The sequence below is a fragment of the Salvelinus alpinus genome, chromosome 36 (genome assembly GCF_045679555.1).
Source record: "Salvelinus alpinus chromosome 36, SLU_Salpinus.1, whole genome shotgun sequence".
Classification (NCBI taxonomy): Eukaryota; Metazoa; Chordata; class Actinopteri; order Salmoniformes; family Salmonidae; genus Salvelinus; species Salvelinus alpinus.
In genome coordinates, this window is record NC_092121.1 from 18,656,618 (window position 1) to 18,673,627 (window position 17,010).

The 17,010-nt window shown below is 40.3% G+C and overlaps 1 protein-coding gene across 2 annotated transcripts; it reads left to right on the forward strand.

The window, feature by feature from the left end:
- Window positions 1-16,846, forward strand: LOC139564899 (GRB2-related adaptor protein 2-like). 2 transcript variants are annotated; one of them, XM_071384773.1, is made up of 9 exons: window positions 1-377; window positions 7,715-7,789; window positions 8,920-9,055; window positions 9,291-9,382; window positions 9,507-9,626; window positions 12,391-12,580; window positions 12,961-13,056; window positions 13,301-13,417; window positions 13,634-16,846. In XM_071384773.1, exons 3-9 carry the CDS (start codon window positions 8,978-8,980, stop codon window positions 13,808-13,810), a joined length of 870 nt encoding a protein of 289 aa, XP_071240874.1. In that variant the 5' UTR covers window positions 1-377; window positions 7,715-7,789; window positions 8,920-8,977; the 3' UTR covers window positions 13,811-16,846. The 2 variants fall into 2 exon arrangements, with proteins under 2 accessions (XP_071240874.1, XP_071240875.1); XM_071384774.1 differs by lacking the exon at window positions 7,715-7,789 and having other exon boundaries at window positions 119-377.
- The last annotated feature ends 164 nt before the right edge of the window (window positions 16,847-17,010 follow it).

A 17,010-nucleotide genomic window follows, 5' to 3' on the forward strand; every position in this document is an offset into this window, starting at 1 on the left:
ATGAAAATGATCTGTTTTATTCATCAGCATTTTTTAGGTAAAGTCCAAAAGTTCCTTTTGAAAATAGGCGGTCTCTTACCAAATGCAAGTAACTGGTTCATCTCCGCCGTGGGACATTCAGCTATTGTGCGTGTTGGGGAGGGAACTCGAAAGTCTCAGCGTTGTTATACTTCAATGAAAGGACGCGGAAGTAAACAGTCTTTAACGGATTTGTTTTATTTAACCTTTATGATTTTACGAATATGACGTTTTCCTTTTGATGCGAATTTGCGAAATTTTGACTGAAATTATGATCTAGTTGGCAAAGCCCTGGCTGGCCGCGTAAATTTCCCGACCTCTTGTGACTGTCACCGCGTGGCTCTTTACATGAGATAAAGGTAAACATCATATTGCAATATACAGTTTACCCATTTGAAGAATGCTTGATTATTCTTACATACGTGATGCAACCATCAATGTAAATGTAAATGTAATATACCCACTGTTATATGGGTAGCCAAATCATGTCACCAAAATGACCAAACCTCTTATAATGTCATGCTGGCTTGAAGACACTGCTTGCAGAGCAATCCATTCAACTTCAGCGACTGGTTTATAGTCATCGAAGTCTCTCTCTCTAATCTTAGGAACAGCTGTTACAGTTGTACCCACTCCACAATTTCTGTAATGTAGTTAATTATAATAATTAGTCAGCTTCCTCTCATCTGAATTGTGAATCATTGCTCTTTAGTGGTTAGAGAACTGTCTCTCTCTCCCTATAAGTTGTTGGAAATCTTTTAGATTCTGATTCTATGGCAACTAACCGGACAATTGAAAGAAGTGCCACATAGTGTACTTTAACTAGCTGTTTGATACAAGCAATAACTGTTCCCAGTAACCAACAGTTGTCCACAGACATTGGTGAAAAGGATATGCAATATAGTTCTGGAGCACATAAGTAGGCTATGAGACAACTTGTTACCATATTATGCAATGCTATTATAAATGTATAACAACAAGGATATTATCTTTGACCTAACAGTTGAAACATTTTCATTATTGCTAAATTATTTGAAAACGAACTTCACATATAGTCCCCCTGCCCATGCCATGGTGATGTGAAAGGTATTTTGAAATAGCTTTTTGCGTGAACGTTTTTTCCTCATTGGTTTGTGTGCTCAGTGCTCTACAAGGTCAAATAGCTTCTCCTCTGGGATGTGGTAGTTTATGAGAAGTAGGAGATAAGTTCAACAATAGTTGTATTTATGTGATGAGGAAGTATGTTCATAATGTGTTTTCATTTGATATGAAACTCAGTTCAAATCGAAAGCCACTGAAGAGGACAGGTGCACTATTGAGCAAGCTTTATAAGTTAACATTTTTTGGGGGGGTTGTTTATTTGCTAAAACAAGGTCCTCGATTCAATCATAGTAGGCTAGCCATGTCAGTCTAATTGACATAGTGTGAGCTACTATGGTGTGTCAAATAGATTACAAACAGTACAGTATCACTGGATCTTTCGATGCTTTACATGGTGGTAAATTGTTGTTAACTAAAATATATAGAACTTGTTGAATTTGGATTTCCCATAATTGAGAATGGATGGAAATTTATAAATGTATATACAGTATTGTCTAGTGCTGTTCTCCTCAGTGCTGGGTAGTTGGATGTCATAGTTACTCTCAAAACACATTCTGCACATTCCTCACTAATCTCTGATTTGTGAAGTGTAGAGAAATGTTTAGTGCCTTCACATAGTTAGGCTTTGCATAATGTAAATCCTTAATTATAAAACTTACCGTTTCTAACATTTCCAACAAAGAAAATGATGCACGCTACTCCGTAATAGATCTTACCACTTCTACAATGTCCGTTATTTAATAAAGATATCTGTTTAAGACATCATAATCCTATTTCCTTGAGTAATGGTGTAATGTTTGGCCCCACAAGACTATATAACAACCTACTGGGCTGTTGAGGAGGCACAAAAGTGCTAAGAAAAAATCCAGCTAAAATTCATGTGGTCAGTGAGAGTCGAAACCACTGCAAATATCCCCTTCACCCAGGTCACCGTACCAGAGGAGCTCTAGGGACGTTGGCACACTGCCAACATGCCCCTGGCTCACCTCACTGGTGACATGTTACTAGAGTAGATCCCCTCTGCTCTGCACTCTCTTCCCAGGGGACTCGGCTACTGTTTTGTTACAGTTTTACATGTTTGAGACTTCCATCCTCTAGAGCAGTGGTTCCCAAACTTTTTATAGTCCCGTACCCCTTCAAACATTCATCCTTCAGCTGCGTACCCCCTCTAGCACCAGGGTCAGCTCACTCTACAATGTTGTTTTTTGCCATCATTGTAAGCCTGATACACACACACTATACGATACATTTATTAAACATAAGAATGGGTGTGAGTTTTTGTCACAACCCGGCTTGTGGGAAGTGACAAAGAGCTCTTATAGGACCAGGGCACAAATAATAATAATCAATAATTTTGCTCTTTATTTAACCATCTTACATATAAAACCTTATTTGTTAATCGAAAATTTGGAATAACTCACCACGGGTTAATGAGAAGGGTGTGCTTGAAAGGATGCACATAACTCTGCAATGGTGGGTTATATTGGAGAGAGTCTCAGTCTTAAATCATGTCCCACACACAGTCTGTGTCTGTTTTCATGCTAGTGAGGGCTGAGAATCCACTCTCACATCGGTACGTGGTTGCAAAGGGCATCGGTGTCTTAACAGCGTGATTTGTCAAGGCAGGATACTCTGAGTGCAGCCCAATCCAGAAATCTGGCAGTGGCTTCTGATTAAATAACATTTTCACAGAACCGCTTGTTGCAATTTCGATGAGGCTCTCTTGTTCAGATATCGGTAAGTGGACTGGAGGCAGGGCATGAAAGGGATAACGAATCCAGTTGTTTGTGTCATCCAGTACCTGCATAATTGCGCATCCAACTCACTCAGGTGCTTCGCTATATCATATTTGACATTGTCCGTAAGCTTGAGTTCATTTGCACACAAAAAAATCATACAGTTATGGAAAGACCTGTGTTGTCCTTGTTAATGCAGACAGAGAAGAGCGCCAACTTCTTAATCATAGCCTCAATTTTGTCCCGCGCATTGAATATAGTTGCAGAGTGTTCCTGTAATCCTAGATTCAGATCATTCAGGTGAGAAAAAACATCACCCAGATAGGCCAGAAACTTGTCATCATGCAAGCTGTCAGACAAGTGAACATTATGGTCAGTAAAGAAAAGTTTAAGCTTGTCTCTCAATTAAAAAGAACGTGTCAATACTTTGCCCCTTGATTACCAGCGCACTTCTGTATATTGTAAAAGCGTTACATGGTCGCTGCCCATATCATTGCATAGTGCAGAAAATACACAAGAATTCAGGGGCCTTGCTTTAACAAAGTTAACCATTTTCACTGTAGTGTCCAAAACGTCTTTCAAGCTGTCAGGCATTCCCTTGGTAGCAAGAGCCTCTCGGTGGATGCTGCAGTGTACCCAAGTGGCATCTGGAGCAACTGCTTGCATGCGCGTTACCACTCCACTATGTCTCCCTGTCATGGGTTTTGCGCCATAAGTACAGATACCAACATGAGCAGCAGCTACGTTAGGCTACATATGGACCGTTAGTGGAATTCCCGCGAGAGAGTAACAGTTAATGTGATTGGATGTTAATTATTTGACTAGGCTACCTGTATTTGACATTGTGTTGTTATTTCGCTGAACACTAGATGGTTTCATTTTATTTTTGGCAGTGAAACGAGGCTACTCAGGCGATAAAAAAACCTCACCCAAATGTATAGCCCCGTTGGAAAATATAAATGGACTGTTTGAAAATGTGAAGAAAAACAAATATTATAATTATATAAAAAAAAAAAGTGAATCACATTTTTATTTGGCGGACCCCCGACGGCATTGCGCGTACAAATACCTGCTCTAGAGCACTCAACTCTTACCCTGTGAGGTCCGTAGCCTGCTGGTTTTCTGTTCTTCCTGATAATTAATTACACACACCTGGTGTCCCAGGTCTAAATCAGTCCATAATTAGAGGGGAACAATGAACAAATGCAGTGGAACTGGCTTTGAGGTCCAGAGTTGCATTCGAGGGCTTTAGAGTGACGACAACGAGGTTCTGTCTGTGTGTGTGTGTGTGTGTGTGTGTGTGTGTGTGTGTGTGTGTTCACGGCTGTCTAATAGCAGAATTGTCCTGACAGCAGAATGATTAAGTAGTTCGTGGGATGTATTTGACCAGTGTTTTTTACAAAGATTTTATCAGTGGTTTATGCTCATTGGGGTGGGGTAAGGGGTTTAGTGGTGGTCAGCGTAGTGTCTTACCTTACTATATCTCTCTCGTCAGCGTAGTGTCTTACCTTACTATATCTCTCTCGTCAGCGTAGTGTCTTACCTTACTATATCTCTCTCGTCAGCGTAGTGTCTTACCTTACTATATCTCTCTCGTCAGCGTAGTGTCTTACCTTACTATATCTCTCTCGTCAGCGTAGTGTCTTACCTTACTATATCTCTCTCGTCAGCGTAGTGTCTTACCTTACTATATCTCTCTCGTCAGCGTAGTGTCTTACCTTACTATATCTCTCTCGTCAGCGTAGTGTCTTACCTTACTATATCTCTCTCGTCAGCGTAGTGTCTTACCTTACTGTATCTCTCTCGTCAGCGTAGTCTTACCTTACTATATCTCTCTCGTCAGCGTAGTGTCTTACCTTACTATATCTCTCTCGTCAGTGTAGTGTCTTACCTTACTATATCTCTCTCGTCAGCGTAGTGTCTTACCTTACTATATCTCTCTCGTCAGCGTAGTGTCTTACCTTACTATATCTCTCTCGTCAGCGTAGTGTCTTACCTTACTATATCTCTCTCGTCAGCGTAGTCTTACCTTACTATATCTCTCTCGTCAGCGTAGTGTCTTACCTTACTATATCTCTCTCGTCAGCGTAGTGTCTTACCTTACTGTATCTCTCTCGTCAGCGTAGTGTCTTACCTTACTATATCTCTCTCGTCAGCGTAGTGTCTTACCTTACTATATCTCTCTCGTCAGCGTAGTGTCTTACCTTACTATATCTCTCTCGTCAGCGTAGTGTCTTACCTTACTATATCTCTCTCGTCAGCGTAGTGTCTTACCTTACTATATCTCTCTCGTCAGCGTAGTGTCTTACCTTACTATATCTCTCTCGTCAGCGTAGTGTCTTACCTTACTATATCTCTCTCGTCAGCGTAGTGTCTTACCTTACTATATCTCTCTCGTCAGCGTAGTGTCTTACCTTACTGTATCTCTCTCGTCAGCGTAGTCTTACCTTACTATATCTCTCTCGTCAGTGCAGTTGACAGTATTTTGAGATTTGTTGGATGTATGCAGTTTATGTACATGCCTTTTCAGCAAGCTGCTGGGATATGTGTTATCTAAAATCAAAAGTAAGAGTTATATTGATAATGTTTATGAGGGCTAATCTGCAATGGAAACAGGAGGTTCACTTCATTAGTTCCATTCATTAGTGAAACAGAGCCATTTGGTGAGGCAAGTGATTTAAAACTGAAGTGCCTGTTTGGCTGCATGCATGTTTTACTGTGTTTACGGCACATGGTTTTATGGAGCGAAGGAGTTAGATAACACAGATTGAGTGCACTTCTGTGTACACACATGGTTTTATGGAGCGAAGGAGTTAGATAACACAGATTGAGTGCACTTCTGTGTACACACATGGTTTTATGGAGCGAAGGAGTTAGATAACACAGATTGAGTGCACTTCTGTGTACACACATGGTTTTATGGAGCGAAGGAGTTAGATAACACAGATTGAGTGCACTTCTGTGTACACACATGGTTTTATGGAGCGAAGGAGTTAGATAACACAGATTGAGTGCACTTCTGTGTACACACATGGTTTTATGGAGCGAAGGAGTTAGATAACACAGATTGAGTGCACTTCTGTGTACACACATGGTTTTATTGAGCGAAGGAGTTAGATAACACAGATTGAGTGCACTTCTGTGTACACACATGGTTTTATGGAGCGAAGGAGTTAGATAACACAGATTGAGTGCACTTCTGTGTACACACATGGTTTTATGGAGCGAAGGAGTTAGATAACACAGATTGAGTGCACTTCTGTGTACACACATGGTTTTATGGAGCGAAGGAGTTAGATAACACATATTGAGTGCACTTCTGTGTACACACATGGTTTTATGGAGCGAAGGAGTTAGATAACACAGATTGAGTGCACTTCTGTGTACACACATGGTTTTATGGAGCGAAGCAGTTAGATAACACAGATTGAGTGCACTTCTGTGTACACACATGTTTTTATGGAGCGAAGGAGTTAGATAACACAGATTGAGTGCACTTCTGTGTACACACATGGTTTTATGGAGCGAAGGAGTTAGATAACACAGATTGAGTGCACTTCTGTGTACACACATGGTTTTATGGAGCGAAGCAGTTAGATAACACAGATTGAGTGCACTTCTGTGTACACACATGTTTTTATGGAGCGAAGGAGTTAGATAACACAGATTGAGTGCACTTCTGTGTACACACATGGTTTTATGGAGCGAAGGAGTTAGATAACACAGATTGAGTGCACTTCTGTGTACACACATGGTTCAACTGAAGTGGGAATCATTTAGATTAAACTATTTGTTGAATTTATGTCAATGGAATGTGTGGTCAAGGGATATCCCTTGACCTTCTCCTTGTTCATCCAAACCTCCTAGAAAAAAGACTCTTGTTATCATATGTGGGCTACCGAGTGGCACAGCGGTCTGAGGCGCTGCATCTCAGTGCAAGAGGTGTCACTGGTTCGAATCCAGGCTGTATCACATCTGGCCATGATTGGGAGTCCCATAGTGCGGCGTGCAATTGGCCCAGAGTTGTCCGGGGTAGGTTGTCATTGTAAATAATAATTTGTTCTTAACTGACTTGCCTAGTTAAATAAAGGTTACATTTAAATATAACAATTCTATCAAACTGATATGTGAGCTATTACTGTCAATAAGTGAATATGTTGTGTTGACTTTAGAGAGAGAGACAGAGGAGAGTTTCCTCCTCTGGTTTAATGAATAGTTCCTGTCTGGTAAAGAAAACGAGAGAGAAAGAGATACATCTGGGTCTGACAGAAACACACATAGTTTGAAACGATTTTCTTCATGTAATTGAATTTAATCTTCAGTTGTCCTCATGTTGTTTATGCGGCCTTCCATCCGGCTTAGTAGAGCTCTGTGAATGATTCTCATTATCATCTATCTACCCTCACTCATATCCGCTCTGAATAAGACAGAGAGGGTGAACAGAAGGGGTCTTTTACTGCAGAGTAGGAGTTTTAATCAGGGTACAGGATTGGAGCCGTGGTGAGCAATAGAAGCTGATACTACAGCGCTGTTATTGGCTCTCTCCGGTGTCTGATGGCTGAATAGGTAGAGAGGTAGGGCTGGGATAGATTTCTGAAATTGTATGTTTTGGGGATGGATAATATATGTGATTTTGGAGCATACACTGCAGACCTCCCTTCAACCACACACACGTGGGAGAGCAGCAAATTGAACATCAAAGATGATTACCATCATGAGATTTCAATCTCTGAAAATTACGGTGTTTTCATTTTACTTAATTGAAAGGGGAAATGGACAGCTCCTGATGTTGTTTGTCCTCCTCTGACTCGCTCTTCTGCCTGTTCCTCCATGCTCATGTCTGTTTATGTGTCCCGTAGGTAAACATTAACACATGGTGAATGCTACGAACTACCGAAACAAGAATTGTTCTCTCCTCAGCTTCGTGACATTAGGTAACGGGAAGTGTCTGGCTCAGACAACTTTTCTCTGTTTTGCTTCCATTTTTTAATTATTTTCCATTTACCCCATTTCTTTAATTCTCATTTTCCATATCTAAACTTCATAGCTAGGAATGGGATATATTTATCTAAAGTTATACTTAGGCTTGTGTTCAGAAGGATACAACCGAACCAAAGGGTTTTGAAACTAAATCTGTGTTCTTATTGCACAACTCCTCTTATGTCATCTCCTCCATTTCCCCCATGCAATGGCTGTTACAGCCTCAGGTGCAATATTCACAGATTACAGAATGTACAGCATAGTCTAGTCTAGGCTGGTAACAATTGTATTTTGCAAACCACCACTGCACCACCTCAGCAGAATTACCCCACCAGTTAAGTTACTGGCAATGTCGACCTAAAATACAAGTATACAGTAAGCTGTTTAAACAGTGCAGTTATTTGTAGGCCTATGTTCCTTATAGGAGCTTATAGGAGCTAAGGACTTAAAGGTCTACTGCAGCCATTTTCATCTCAATATCAAATAATTTCTGATTAACAATGAAGTACCTTACTGAGATTTTTTTCAATTAAAATGGTCAAAAAAAGAAACAAAAATAGCTTCTTAGCTAGAAGTAAGCTAGGACTCTCTGGGAGTTGTCTGAGTGAGGAGGAGAAAACTGAAAACTATAGCTGTTATTGGTAAAGAGGTAGAGGGCTGCGGGTCTGACAGAGATCATTGAGGCGCGATTATAATTGTTCATGCTGCAGGTGGAAGCTGGCGATCAGATGAGAATATGTTTTTGAAAATGCTACAGACAGCTATATCGGTCTTTCATACAGGACTAGTAAAACATTGAGGGGGGGGGGGGGTAGTTCGGAACTCTCTTTCATATTGGTCTATTAACTAATTTACTGCCAAAACTCCATCCCAACAAAACAGGATGATATTTCAGGCGGTCTTTTCAAACAGCTCTTACGCTAAAATGGCATTATCATAATTTTCACAATTTCACAGTATTATTCCAACCTCAGTGTCAAAATATATCTAAAACACAGGAAATAAATGTTTTGACTGCACTGTATAGTTTGCTTACTTTGAAACTACCAGCCCACAACTCTCCCTGACTCATCTCATTCCATAGACCGACTGCAGTCCTTCTGCCTCCCTATTCCAACTATTTGACCCTTCCACCTCTCGCCATGGAAGCCAGAGGAAAGTACGAGTTTAATGCTACGGCTGAGGATGAGCTGAGCTTCCGAAAGGGAGACATCCTGAAAGTGAGTATGACCTGAGAGAGAATGGGAGGAGACACATTAAAATTCAGAATAGCGTGCCATAGTAAGACTAAAGAATGACAGTAGTACAACTGAGTGTGGGACTTGACTTTAAAGACACATTCCACTAATCAAATTCCTAAATTCTACACACACAGTTCTACTGTTGTATTCTGCTGTAATATTAAACCTAAACAGTGAGCTCTGTTGTTTTTGTTTATCTCTGTTCCCTAATCAGATTCTAGGTAGTCAAGATGAGTGGTTTAAGGCAGAGCTGCATGGACAGGAAGGCTTTGTGCCCCAAAACTACATCGAGAGACAAACCCCAAGGTGAAATAAAGTTACTCATTCTCATCCATAAAATGTATTTGAACACACACATACAACATGAGTTTGTATGCTTACAGTAAGTACAGTATAGCCACATCTGTATACTGTATCTCTCTCTGTCCAGCTGGTTCAAGGAGACGGCAAGCCGCAGCTCTGCTGAGGAGCTCCTGATGTCTAGGGAGGTGGGGGGATTCCTGATCCGTGGCAGTCAGAGCTCCCCTGGAGAATTCTCCATCTCTGTCAGGTGGGTGGGTGTAGGCTCAGGCCAGGGTATTACAGGGAGCTCACTGATTACAAAACAGTACCTAGGGGGGTTAGAGTTTACACCGCATGAACTCTGTCAAATATGCTAACATGTTAACCTGCAAAACTCATCTGTGAACATTTTCACAATCTCCCTCCATTTCTCATGAAATGTCTATGAGCCAGGGAAGAGTTCTGTTTCTGTCGGCTATACTTGATATTACTGGTACAGCTTTTCCTTGCAATATCTAACATAAGCCAGCAGGGGACAATGAAAGTACTGCACCAGAGAAACAGTTGACTTTGGATTTATGGAATAGGACAGGACACAACTAAATTGTTTAAATCATAACTCATCACATCCTATCATTGTTTATTTACCTTTATTTTACCTTTATTTTACCAGGATAAGCCCATTGAGACCCAGAGTCTATTTTTCAATGGAGACCTGGCCAAGAAGGCAGCAACATTCACTACATTACATAATTAAAACATACAACAATATGATCCAGCCTAAAAAAGTCTCCCATCAATATTTTAAATTCATTCAGTGGCACTAACATATCTAGATGAAACATGGATTGTAGACTATTCTATGCGTCTAGTGCACAAAAAGAAAAGGCAGTCTTGCCTAATACTGTGAATGTTCTGGGGACTTTAAGTAGCAGCCACCTAGCAAACCGGGTATGGTAACTGCAGGTGGTGAAGGAGACCAGACTACAGAGGTAAAGAGGGAGTTTACCCAAAAGGGCTTTGTTGATGAACACATACAAATGTATCTTTCTGCACATATAAAGTGAGGTCCAACCTATCAATAGTGGGTGAGTGACTTGGCATTTGTAATAAAGCGCAAGGATGCATGATAAACAGAGTCCAGTCCCTGTAAGACGGAGGAAGTTGCATGCATATACAACAAGTCACCATAATCAATGACAGAGAGAAAAGTGGCCTGAACAAGCTTCTTTCTAGCCATAAGTGGGAAGCAAGCCTTATTGCAAAAATAAAAACCCAATTTCAATTTAAGCTTTGTCACAAGATTATCCTCATGAACTTTAAAGGACAACTTGTCATCCAACCAAATACCTAGGTATTTGTAGGATGACACTTTTTCAATGGAGAAGCCACCAGATGTGACAATGCTAACGTTCTCTGGCAGAGTTCTAGCTCTGGTAAAGGTGATACATTTATTTTTTTGTACAGTTTGAGACCATAAAGGGAGGCCTGCAGTGACTGAAAAGCAGTCTGGAGCTCTTCAACAGCCTGAACCAGGAAAGGGGCACATGAATATATGACTGTATCGTCTGCATATAGATTTAACTTTGCTGGTTGTATCCCATTTCCCAAATCATTAATACAAATTGAGAACAACACAGGAGCTAAAATGGAACCCTGGGGCACACCTCTATTAATCTCTATGATTGTCAGTATATACACATTGTGTTCTGTCAGAAAAATAGTTCCTAAACCAATTTACTGCCCCTTCACTGAGACCAATGTTTCTGAGTCTAGCTAGCAACAATTCATGGTCAACTGAATCAAAGGCCTTTGATAAATCCACAAACAGAGCAGCACAATGTTGCTTTTTATCAAGTCCATTAATGATGTTTGCCACTGCTATAGCTGCAGTTGTGGTGCTGTGTCCCAATCTAAAGCCAGACTGAACCCCGCTCAGTATGTTCTTCTCAATTAACATGTTTTTTAACTGTGAGTTCACTAGGGATTCATAGACTTTGGCCAGGATAGGGAGGGGAGATGGGATGATAGTTATTAGCATCTGAGGGATCTCCTCCCGTTAGCAGTGGGAGGACATAAGATGATTTCCAAATGCCAGGCATGGAATTGGTCAAGAGACTCAAGTTGAAAATGTGAGCCACAGGTTCAGTAATAATACCAGCTGCTATCTTTAAGAGGTAGGTGTCCAAGTTGTCTGGACCTGCAGACTTTTTAGTGTCTATAGCCTTAAGTGCTTTATAGACCTCAGTATAAGAAACAGGCTCAAAGATCAAATGTTTCACATGAGGGCCTATATCATAGTTGACTGTAACAGAGCTTACATTAGAGGCCTGGGCCCCACCATTATCAACAACTGAAGCAGCAGATATGAAGAGCTTGTTAAAAACCCCTACAATATCGGCTTTATCTTTCACTTCATTAGAATCCATCATTAAATGGTCAGGAAGGCCAGAGGATACATTAGAACCTGACACTGATTTGATTTAGCTTCCAGAACTTGGTAGGGTTGTTTAGGTTCTCTGTGACTGCATTTAAATAGTCATCTGATTTGGACTTCCTGATCAACCCTGTGTATTTGTTTCTTAGCGCTCTGAAGGAGGCCCAGTCAACAGGAGCACTTGTATGTCTAACTTGAGCCCAAGAGATATTTCTCTTTCTAATTAATTCTGCCAAGTTATCTGAAAACCAGGGATTGTCCCTTCCACTGATTCTAAATTTCTTCACAGGGGCATGCTTATCACAAATCGACACACATTTCATATAAAAATAGTCCCAGGCAGTGTCAACCAGGGTTGGGGTCAATTCCATTTCAATTCCAATTAATTCAGACACTTAACCAAATTCAAATTCCAAATCTTCCTCATTGAAAAGCATTGAAAATAATTGGAATTGGAATGTCAGTATACTTCCTGAAATGACTGGAATTGAATTGGAATTGACCCTAAACCTGCAATGTACTGTATGTGACTAAGAGGCCAGATGTTGTGTTGTGACATGCTTCACTGATATATAAAACCATACTTTCCCCTCAGACATGAGTTTGACGTGCAGCATTTCAAAGTGATGAAGGACAGCAAAGGCCACTACTTCCTGTGGTCAGAGAAGTTCACTTCCCTCAACAAGCTGGTGGACTTCTACAAGAACACCTCCATCTCCAAGCAACGGGACATCTACCTCAGAGACGGTAGCCGGGATGACCAGAGCCCATCCGCACCCCAACCGGTATTTCAGACGTATATTATCTCAGTTCAATCAACTCTTTAGTGAAGGCTTCCTTCCCTTTCTTGACTTCCCACTCTTCTGTATCTTCTGTACTCTCAACCACAGATACAGGAACTGAAATCAGTGAGCTATTGCACCAGAATGGTCAATTAACCAATGGTATTGGTCTATTAAACAATGTACCGCATGGTGATGTCACCATGGAAAATCAAACCTCTACACAGAAGATCCTGTGTAGATTGTACTTTCAACCAGCAACTAACACTGATCAAATGTTTTTGTTAGTTTCATCAGCTGTTGTACAATATGATATAAAAACTACATTTTGACTGCACTGGGCATTTATTAACCCTTTCCTGTCCACATCCTTCTGTTGTCAGTTGAAGAGGGGGAGTCTACCTGAGGAGAGGAGCTATGGGGCCCCTACTGCAGCCATGTCACACCGCAGGGCTTCAGACCTTCCTCACAGTCAGCAGGTAAACACCACTCACCCTACAGTACTCACCCCAAAGTACAAACCTACACCACCTACAATGCAGTCTTTTGAATCATGTCGGTTTTTCAGACGCTGCTATGTACCATGGTCATGTAAAACCATGTCATTGCTTTTATTTGATTTCATTGGGTTTGTAATGTTTTACTGTGATTCTGAGACATACTGTAGGTTGTTTAAAGGTTAGAGTCTGACCTGAGTTCAACCTCTCTCCTCTCTTCCCCCAGAGTAAGAGACCTGGGATGGAGGAGAGGGCTCACACCATAGGCACCCCTGGTAGAAACACCCCCCTAACCTCTCTCCCAGCCCCCCAAAGGACATCTGAAAACACACCTCATCCACAGGTACAGTAAGCCTACTGTAGTCAGTAAATGGGGGCTCATCCTTGATGTCCTCTGAAATGGCTGGTTCCTATGGCCAACTATTACCTAACACAGGTTTGTGTGTGTGTGTGTGTGTGTGTGTGTGTGTGTGTGTGTGTGTGTGTGTGTGTGTGTGTGTGTGTGTGTGTGTGTGTGTGTGTGTGTGTGTGTGTGTGTGTGTGTGTGTGTACGTACCAGAGGGCAGTCATGCAGGTGAAAGCAGTGTACGACTTCACAGCGGAGGAAGGGGACGAGCTAGGCTTCCGTGCAGGTGATGTCATTGACATTTTGGATCACTCTGATCCATCGTGGTGGAAAGGAAGATTGCAGGGTAAAAGTGGTCTGTTCCCTGCCAACTATAGCACACCATTATGAGGAAAGCTTAGAGAGAGAAGTCGCTCTTTGGACTTCTCCAATCATATGGACTGTGATGATAAGAGTCGGGCAACACACAGAAACTTCAGCAGCCCAAACTGTAGGACTAAAAAGAAATTGGTTCACATATGATTTCTGATAACATATGCTCACACATTTATTTTTATTTTAAAGCTGGTGCTCAGCATGGTACAATTGACATACCTAAATTACATTGATTTATAAGCAGAGGCGGACTTACCATTAGGCAGAAGAGGCCTCAGGCCTGACATCATCAAGGTGCCTTGTGAGCTGGGCATAATAATAAAATACTAGCAATCTTCTTTTTTCCCCCAATAATATCTCTGCATGAGACCCCACAACTGGTTTACAATAATGGACTATTCCACCTTGACAGAGTTCCCATGCATTGTTTCACGCGATATGATTGCACATTTGACTTTCATTGCAATTAAGCTGTATCAATGAGGTGCTTGCACAGCGGGGCAGAGAAATGTGCAATTAACGCAACCAGTGAAAATAAAAAGAAAGAAAGAAGATTTAACAGAACATTTTTGTAAGTTAATGCATTTCTTTAGTCAAAAGACAAGTGCTGCTTGTAATACTGACATTGTCATCGAGGCAGAAGACATGTATGTGTAGACAATGTATCTGATGCAATCTGGCCAAACAGAGTATGGCATGTCATACGCTTTTTGGCCAGACAGAATCAGATACATTGGAACCATATAGAAAGACAGAGGGGCGTTTTTTGGCTCACTAGGATAATCAGATCATCTCCAGTGAGATAGTTTGTCACTTGCAAATTGAAGGAAAGTTGTTTGGATGTTACTTTAAGAAGTGATTGTTTGACAATCAGATGAAAACATCATGACTTGTTGTGTTCATTGTAATCCCAGCCCCCGCCCCCACAGGAGGCCTTTTGCCTTTTGGTAGGCCGTCATTGTAAATAACAATTTGTTCTTAACTGTCTTGCCTAGTTAAATAAAGGTTACAGGTTAAACAAAAATGGCACATTAAAAGGTTATTTCTTTTTACAGTTAAATGATGTCTTTACTATAAAACCCATAACAAAATGTTGTGCACCCAAATCACTAAGTCCGCCCCTGTTTATAAGGGAACTTCCACAACCCAACTACAGTGTGATATCCATTGGAGGTTGAAAACTGGGAGCTATGCTGCCACACATTTACTGTATGGTACTACACTGTATTGCTACTTTTTTGTATTGTTTGTAGTGCTTGCTTTTAATTGTGAGGTCTCCATAGCAAATTATGTCTTGTTAGTGAACTACCAAATTTACAATGTCAGTTTGGGTATGCTTGTCATCTGTCTAAATTAAAACAATGATGTATATAAACCCTGGCTTGCTGATGCTATGTATTGGCCAATGAGATGCTTTGAAGCCACCGGTCGGCCATATTGTCACTCCTCAAAAGCAGTCTTCCATAGGAATTCATGGAATTCTTCAGTATTTAATTGAAATGTTTTTAGGACAAAATGACATGTATTTAAATATTTTTTGTTGTAGTTGGGACAGTATTTTCAAAAGATTACTCTAATGATCTGACACTGAGAACTATATTCCTGACCTGCAGTGTTGGGTAATAGTGAACTACATGTAATTCAACTACATTTTGCAGTAGCTCAGTGGTAGTTGAACTAAATTCAATCTAGGTAGTGTTTTCAGTAGTTTTTTTGTTTGTTTTTGCAATGTAACGTTGCAGTAACTACTGAAAATACACACAACTTTTTATTTCAAATAAAGTAAAATATGTGTGAAGTAGGCAATCGTTTCCATTCTTTTTCAGCATCAGACTTGCCTAATCCAATTACTACAGCATTACATTGAGAGAAAAAAAAGGAATTAACTACTGAAAACACTACCTAGATTTGAATTTAGTCTTGCAATTTGTAGTCTATGACATTTCAGATTTACATATGATAATTTTTCACAAACAAGTTTGGATGTAGTAAACTACTTTTCAAAGTAACTTTAGTTAAGTAAACTATATTTTCCTTAAGGGAAGCATTAGTGTAGCTTAACTTCTTCCAGAGTGAAGTAATTGGTGGCTTGGTTACTAGCCTACAGTACCAGTCAAAAGTTTGGACACACTTACTCATTCAAGGGTTATTCTTTATGTTGTACTATTTTCTACATTGTAGAATACTAGTGAAGACATCAAAACTATGAAATAACACATATGGAATCATGTAGTATGCAACAAAAAAGTATTTTAGATTCTTCAAAGTAGCCACCCGTTGCCTAGATGACAGCTTTGCACACTCTTGGCATTCTCTCAACCAGCTTCACCTGGAATGCTTTTCCAACAGTCTTGAAGGAGTTCCAACATATGCTGAGCACTTGTTGGCTGCTTTTCCTTCACTCTGAAACGTTAAAAGTTCTTGACATTTTCCGGATTGACTGACCTTCATGTCAAAGTAATGATGGACTGTCATTTCTCTTTGCTTATTTGAGCTGTTCATGCCATAATATGGACTTGGTCTTTTACCAAATAAGGCTATCTTCTGTATACCATCCCTACTTAGTCACAACACAACTGATTGGCTCAAACACATTGAGAAGGAAATAAATTCCACAAATTTACTTTTTACAAGGCACACCTGTTAAGTGAAATGCATTCCAGGTGACTACCTCATGAAGCTGGTTGAGAGAATGCCAAGTGTGCAAACCTGTCATCAAGGCAAAGGGTGGCTACTTTGAAGAATCTCAAATATAAAATATATTTTTATTAGGTTAACACTTTTTTGGTTACTACATGATTCCCTTTGTGTTATTTCATAGTTCTGATGTCTTCACTATTATTCTACAATGTAGAAAATAGTAAAATAAATAAAAACCCTGCAATGAGTAGGTGTGTCCAAACTTTTGACTGGTACTGTATATTTTCAGAGTAGCTTCCCCAACACTGCTGACCTGTGAGCAAATGTTTTTTTTTAATGTATGTCACAGAACCAGAGCATCCAAGAATAGTATCCGAAGCACAGGGTCTGATAAATACATTTGGAATTGAACTGTTTTTGTTTTTGCTTTGAGTCATTTCATTTTAGTTGGCTAGACATTACAACATCATGTAGGCAAATTTATCTGTATTGAGTTCTATGTTAAACCTACAAGCCTACAGTATCAATGTGCTTTACGTGACACCACTCAATTCTTGGTTGGCCTTTATGGAAAT